Source organism: Electrona antarctica, assembly GCF_951216825.1.
Source record: "Electrona antarctica genome assembly, chromosome: 1".
Lineage (NCBI taxonomy): Eukaryota > Metazoa > Chordata > Actinopteri > Myctophiformes > Myctophidae > Electrona > Electrona antarctica.
In genome coordinates this window covers 45809212-45817167 of record NC_136806.1, presented here as the reverse complement: position 1 = coordinate 45817167, position 7956 = coordinate 45809212, and the positions used below count along the sequence as shown (strand labels likewise).

Sequence of the window (7956 nt, the reverse complement as noted above, 5' to 3'; positions counted from 1 at the left end):
GTGCTGAAGGCTTTTTTTTTTTTAACAAATCTTTATAACAGTCATGACAATATACATTACAAAACAAGACAAACAAACAAACACAAACAACAAAGTTATTAACAATACAACATCAGAGCCAGGGGGGATTAGATTACTAACAGAAAACATTAAAAGAGTGAACACAAAGCAACAGTTCTCCGCAGCTTTCTTATTTAGAAGTGCTGAAGGCATTTGCTGAATGCGACTGCGTCGCTGCCCGAGTGACGTCACTCATGTGAATCCTCCATGTCTCTCGCTGTCACTCAAGTGACTACTGGCCAATCACAGCGCGTCTTTTCCGGGACTTATGTTACGCACGCGGAAGCTTGACAAGCTTCCGCTTTGCTTCCGCTATTCTTCGCAAGGAATGTCGGGAAAATAGTGCCTTCAATTTTGACACACGCCTCAGAGCCGGAAGGGGCGTCTATGTATATATGTCTATGCTGCCTACTGCCTAGCATCAGGTACCACTGCAGACATTCGTTCACTCACATACATAAACAACCCAGATACATACAGCCCGGTACAAAAGTGCTTCTTGTTGCAATGGCGGGCGGCCACGGGCTCATGGGGACCGAACCCGAGTCTTTGGATTACTCGGTACACGAGGCGTGGAATGAGGCCACCAACGTCTACCTGCTGGTGATCCTGGTTAGCTTCGGCTTGCTGATGTATGCCAGAAAGTAAGATTCGTTTTAACCTGTGATGATGGCTTTGTTCCAGGTTCGGCTGTAAATAAAACAAACCACTTTCTTGATAGGTACCAATTCTAAATTGCACAGGTACAAACAAAGGAATAAATTAATTTCGCTTCTATGCCACCAAAATGTGGAACGCCCTACCAACGGTCATTAAGACATGCGAATCCCTTGACTCATTCAAAACCGCTCTCAAAGGACACCTACGGTCTACGGATGGCTGCAATTTGAAACTGGCCCCCGTAAAATCTGAATCCCCCACCAATTATTCCCCTCACTGTATGTGTTTTCTTTTCCCTTTTTACCTCCTTTTATGATGATGATTTCCTGTTTTTTTGGCTATATATAGAAGTGTATATTTGTATGTCTCTAAATGTTATGATGAATTGAACAACCCTTGTAAACAATTAAGTCTAGTGCTTTATTGGTCGTCCACTCAGTTAACAGTTTTTTGTATTGAGTTGTGCTTGATATAACTGTTAATAAATACTTCAATCAATCAAAAACTGTGTCCCCTCCAATTCAGTGGTAGATCATGATATCACTAAGCAGTGAGCACAGCACTGAATTGAGTGAATGGGCACTCCTAGACCTAGAATGCCTGTGATCATTTAATTAACTTCGTAAATGTTCATGTATCATAGGCATAGATCCTTTCCTACTGTTCCTGGTTGAATTTAATTATGTGCGGCCTAAATGTGATAAATACTCCGTTTGTACTCACCCATTAAATAATTCCAAAGACGTGGAGTGAAATATGGTCCTCTAGTTTTATATCCATGTGAAAGTTCTGGCACAAAACGTGTATTTAGTCAATTATCTCCACTTTTTCAAGAGATGCACACGGACGTCTTTCTCTCCGGGCGAGGGGGGCCGAAATGATCGATGAACTGATTTTACGAATACGTCCTGTTTACCGCAGACGTCATCACCAACAAGGGAAACACAAAAGTTTGGGTCACACAATTGGCAGGTGCCTTGCGATAGGTGCTGCGTAATTAATATTTTTATTACGTTTTTTTCATAATAAGACAAGACAAAAAAAAGAAAGGAAAGAAAAAGAGAAGAAAAACGGGGCATTCATTCTGAATGAGCCATTACATTACAATAAGTTAGCTAGATTGTGTAAAGAGTGGAGGACATACAGTACAACTAAATACTGAGGTTCAGTGTGACATTTGAGCAAGGTGAACTAGGAATGGCTGCCATATAACAGAACTTGTTTGAATTGTCCATATCATAGCGAATCTGCGTGCGCGCAGTACACATACTATTTACCGTGTGTGTGCCCACGATGTGTAGCCATCCGTTACATGTGACACAGCTGAAACATGAAGTGGAGTCTGTCAAATCCCGCAATTTCCTTCATCCCATATTGACCTGCAACGCAACTCTGGGATGAGCCGCCCGAAGGGCGGCGAAATTCTAGTATTGTACAGAAACATTGTGATTTGACAGTATTTGAGAAGAACCAAAAATGCTAATCCATCCTCCTCCATCCTTAAAAACCTAGATAGATCAGCCCCTGTCACATTACATCGCTCTGCACGCCAAGGTTGCCCCATTAGCTCGCTCCTCTTTGCCGTCGCCATAGAACCACTGGCTATTAGCATTTAGGAAACACCCATCCATCAAACCAATTAAGATAGCGGACATTGATCATCACATATCTTTATATGCAGACAATAGAGCTCCGAAGTCTGACGTCACTTTCAGTAGAGGGCGTCAATCTCCAGGTTCATGTATTTGTTTATTTGCATTGAGATCCCCAAACGGCGATTTTAGGTCGCTTCATATAAGAACTGTGTTTGAAAAATAAACCGACCACCTCGGCGTTTCTGTCAGGGGAGTGGCTGTGCGTCGTTAATGATGTCCATTCATATTTGATACAGCCAGTTTCTAGAGAAAATGGAATTAATGTGACCGCAAAAGCCTTGAAACTACATATGAATGCAATGTCGCTGAGCATATACGTCACGCCCAGCTGTCAACATATTGCGTTCCTGAGATTCCTCGTTGACGTAAGCTCAGCTGGTGGTGACTCGACTCGTACTAACCACGATACATTATATATCAATAAAATAAAAATAAACGTAATTAACGTTCAGTTTCTGTTGTGCGACGGGCTGCGGGCAGAAGCAGCCTACCCGGAAATGTAGTCTCTGGGTTGTTTGGCTCGTTTCTAACGCTTATTTTGTTACTCTTTGGGTATATTTGTACATTTCCACCTTCAGTCGATGCTTCATATCCATATGAGTGAAAAGGCCGGGGTGATCGGTTTATTTTTCAAACACAGTTCTTATATGAGGCGATCTAAAATCCCCCTATGGAGAGTACAATGCTAGAGGGCAGTGACGTCAGGACTTCGGTGCTCTATGTTGTTTTGTTCTTATCGCTGCCTGAGCAGTCTATCCCTGTTTTATTGGATCTCATTAAATCCTTCGGTGAAGTCTCAGGTTATACAATTAATTGGCAGAAAAGTGAATTTATGTCAATAGGTGCTGATCTTGACAGTGATTTTGTATGTAACCTTCCTTTTAAAATCATGGACAAAGTGAAACACCTGGGGGTTAACCCTCCCTAAAAAGCCCAAATTAATTCTTAAGATGAACTTTCTTGAAAAAAGGACTCTTCCTCTTTCTATGGTTGGTCGCATAAATGCAATCAAGATGGTTTCCCTTCCTAGATTTTTGTAGATATTTTTTTAAATCAGTAGATTCAATAATCATGCCATTTATTTGGGGGTTTAAAGCTCATAGAATATCGAAGACGCACCTACACAAACCTATTGAGCTGGGTGGATTAGGTTTACCATGTTTTTTGCATTATTATTGGGCAGCAAATGTAAGGACCCTTGCATATTGGCAGGATGGCTACAAAGTAGAGGTCTCCACTGACACCCCCTCATGGATTGCCATTCAAAGAAAGATATTAAAACTTCTTCTCTCCCAGCACTCCTTTTTTTAGCCCCTAGAACCCCCACTCATACCAACACAGACAATTTTGTTATTTTGAACAGTCTCAAAATCTGGCAACAAATAAAGTATAGTGAACTACAAGATAGTGTCCATACACACTCCAATATACAACATTGACCATGCATTTCCCCCATCCTTCTCAGACGTGTCTTTCAACAGTTGGAGGCTCAAAGGTATAATCACTTTGCAAGACCTGTACATTGACAACCACTTTGCCTCATTTATACAGTTAAAAAATAAATTCTCTCTCCCCACAACCCACTTTTTTAGATATCTGCAAGTACGGAACTATGCTCGCCAATCTATCCCCAGTTTTGAGTTTCTCCCTGAAGACAATTTATTGTAAACATTTATTGTGTCCTCCTGGGTCAACAATTAATCTCTAAAGTGATAAATACACTCTCTAAACAAATCAACTTTGAGACACATTCTTTGAAAAATGCTTGAGAGGAAGAACTAGGTATGCAGATTGGGGATGTTGTCTGGGAGGAGGGTCTTCGTAGAATTCGGTCTTGTTCTGTTAACACTCAACATCAATTAATACAATTTAAAGTTATACATGGACTCCATTAATCAAACAAACTTACATAGGATATTTCCAACTACCTCCCCACTATGTGATCGATGTGGAATGGAATTGTATTTATTGTTGGTAGGGCGTTACACATTTTAGTGGCATAGGAGAGAATGAGTTTAACCCCTTGTTTGAGCCGAATCTGGGTTGAACGTGGTGTGGAACTCCCTCTTGTGTTGTGATCATGGACTTCGTTGACATTAAGGAAGTATTTTGACAGGTATCTTAGTAGTGTAGCGAATATTGAAGACCAGGCCCATCGCAAGTTGCTGTACTCTAAGCCATTCCAACCTATCAAAATGAGCGGGGGTGAGGTGGGTTCTGGGAGTTAGGCCTGGTAGTAGCCTGACCAGTTTGTTTTGGGATGTCTGGAGCCTTGTTTTAAGGGCCTTTGAGGTGCTGTGTCGTACCATGAGGTGCATGCATAGTCAAAACGGGCTCTTGTTAGGGTCTTCAAAGTGTTTCTGCTGACCAGTGAGGAGATCCTGTACAGTGTACAGGAATCTTGTTCTTTGGTTGACCTTTGACCTCCTCAGCTAAGCACCCCTCAAGAATATCATAGAACCCACATTGATCTGGAGGTCTGTAAAAAAAATAGCTGAAATGTCAGATGTGCAAGCAGCTTGTACTGTAGTTGTAGATACGCTATTTTTGGTGGTTAATGCTTGTATCTATTCTTCCTTTTCAGAAATAAGAGGAAGATCATGCGTATCTTCTATCTACCTCCCACTGTGGGCACCAACCCTGAGCCAAACTTCTATGACAGTCTGCAGAAAGTCCGCCTACGGCAGCAACTGGAGATGTACTCAATCGGTGAGCATTTGAGCAATACACACAGGATATGGATAGACATCTCAGCCCAGTTTTAATTTTAAGTATCTGTTTAAGATTAATAGCAGAGTTGTAAGCATGGCATTCAATAAAACTCACTTTTATGTAACAAAGAAGCTGCCAGCAACTTAGATGCTATAATTCTGTATAGAACTGTACTGAAAGCTTATCCTCAATCCACCGTAGACATGTAATAACTTACTTTCAATCAATACATTCAGTGTTTGTAAGCACTCATTGGAATTCTGAAATGACCCTGTGTACCACCGGTTTAGAAATTGTACGTAATGTAGGACAGTGGTTCCCAAACATTTTCACGTCAAGGACCCCCAAAATGACACTAATTGGCCCGGACCCCCCATTTGAAAAGATATGGCAGGGACCCACAATTGTTTTACGGCTCTAGCAGGGATTCTCAACCAGTTTAATTTCAAGGACCCCCAGTTTGACATGCATTAGTCTACGGAACCCCATTTAATGACATTTTTGAGTGGTGCAACCACTCCCTTACGGAGTTGTGTGTGGGTGGCTGGGTGGGTGCATGCCTGCCTGGCTGGGTATGAGCACGAAAACAGCATGGTTGTTTTTCACCACCTGTGCGCAACCTAACACACACACAAACACACACGCACATATTAACTGTATATATGATGATTTCAGGGGTGCCAGTACAGTGACAGTACAGTACAGTACAGTACAGTACAGTACAGTACAGTACAGTAGAGGGTACAGTAGAGGGACCGGCACACGGTAACTCTGTCATTTCTCAACCATTTCGGACGCGGGGTGGCTCACCGGAACCGGGCCGGCACCCTGGGTGTGTTCCTGTGGGTCTGGAACCCCCCCACGGAGTTGCACCACTTACTTCACACGGGTGTGATTTTTATCTCTGGGACCCTCAATTTATATTGTAAAATCAATGTTAATTTAACTCTACTCTACTCCATTTGTACACTCAGAGTTACAGACCCATACGGGTTCATTTGGTTCCAAACTATCATTTAGCTGGGGACCCCCTGGAACTCCCTGGTTGTTGTTTTGTTAAAAACAAGTGCTTCCAAACTCGAACCCTTTGAAAAATAATCACCTGCAAATAATTTATTGTCCGAAAGTAGAAAGCTCATAACATGTCTATGGGGGATTTCTATAAAATAAAAACTTGACATGACTTTTCGGTTTCAATGAATGCACTGTCAAGGGTTGGTATTGCAACTGTAGATGCCAGTACATATGTTAGCATTATAGTATTTAAATTGCTTGCAAAGTATGAGCCCACAAAGTCTGTCACTAATAATGAGTACTATAGACGAATAACAGTTTAAGTCCACACTAATTATCCATAATGTATAAATAATGGATAAGGGGTCAGGAGTCAGGACAACTAGGCCTTCTCGTAGAGGGGTCAGAATAACATTTGGACTTAAACTGTTATTAGTCTATAGTACTCACTGTCAGTAACCAGTCATATATTGTACAATAACCTGAGCTTCTCCTCCTGTCCCATTTCAGCCAGGAAGTTTGACCAGCAGCAGCAGGGCCCAGCAGATAGTGTGCAGCTCTCCATGGAGTGATACACCCATGAAGATGACCACCTTGTTGTTGTTGTGTGTTTGGTTCAAGTGCTGGGTTCGAATCCAAAAGAAGCTTGTGAGATCTTGTCATGGGATAGTGGACAAATGATAACTTCAACAGCATGTTATAATATTATGTAATATATGGAGTTCTCGCTTCATGAGAAAAAGCTAGAACAAATATAATTCAGGGCATGTTTGCTTTACTGGACACTGGACAGTATGGTGCAGAATGCCATGAAGTGAAGAGGTCATATGCAACACGGAGTGTGTGAGCTGTATTTGATGCCATGTGACAAGTAGATCTGCTTGTGTAGTAAGCAGACATTCTCCATCATTTTCAAGTCCATCTAACATGGAATACGAAAGATCGGAGGTGATTGTCTTTCTGATTGCAAGAGCCACCAGAAAGACATGCATCCCTGCTATTTAAACCCATGATTATACCCCCCCCCCCCCCCCCCCCCCCCCCCCATTTATATAGCGCCTTTTATATATAATACACACACTCACTGATGGCAGCCGAAACCATGCAAGGCACCAACCTGCTTGTCAGGATGCAGTCAAGGCCCACTCAGCCCACCAATGACACGCAGAGTGAGCGGACGGGAATGGTGCCGTCTTGTAATGGGGATTATTGAGGACCAAATGTATGAAGATAATGTTGAAAATGAGTGAAGTGCTCCTTTAAGTGTGATTGGGGGAACAAAACGTTTATTTCTTGTGGGAACAAAAAGTTTATTTCTTGTTTAACTTTCTATTAGGGAAAGGGACAGAAAATCTGCCAAATGCCTATTGTTGTTGTATTTTGTGGACAGTTGTATTTTGTTGCCACCAAGTGGTTGATCTAGGCTAGTGATTACTAAAGACCTAAAACATTGAATAAAATAAAAGCTTAATCAAACTTGACTTCACGTCTTTACTGCTGAGTTTTGCATTGTCAACCAACATAACGACAAATAGGTGTGGTTTCAACTTTTGCTTTTGTTGAGGATTTTACACCTTCGCAGTGGGTGCACAGCCTGTAATTATGTAGAGTTGCAAGCATTGAAATTATTTATTACAATCATTATTTGCGTTGTATGAAACAGTGATCTACTCCAGTGAAATCAAATTTGTCTTCATTCTGATCACTAATTAGGTATTATGGATTGGTACTATGGATATATTAGAGGTCACTTGCAATGAATACAATTCAAATATGTTACTGAAAATCTCCCTCTCTCTCTCTCTATATTATATATATATATTATGAAATGATTGGTTGCAACTTGCAGTGTATT

General features: G+C 41.4%; 1 protein-coding gene and 1 long non-coding RNA gene across 2 annotated transcripts; one reads left to right on the top strand and one right to left on the bottom strand.

Moving 5' to 3' along the window:
* Positions 1-437: 437 nt before the first annotated feature.
* Positions 438-7582, top strand: smim19 (small integral membrane protein 19). The gene is made up of 3 exons (XM_079498007.1): positions 438-704; positions 4960-5084; positions 6612-7582. Exons 1-3 carry the CDS (start codon positions 448-450, stop codon positions 6671-6673), a joined length of 444 nt encoding a protein of 147 aa, XP_079354133.1. The 5' UTR covers positions 438-447; the 3' UTR covers positions 6674-7582.
* LOC306920989 lies at positions 7127-7872 on the bottom strand. The gene is made up of 2 exons (XR_013789719.1): positions 7386-7872; positions 7127-7355 (listed from the first exon to the last, which is right to left on the bottom strand). It is a non-coding gene; the product is annotated as an uncharacterized lncRNA (long non-coding RNA).
* Positions 7873-7956: the final 84 nt, after the last annotated feature.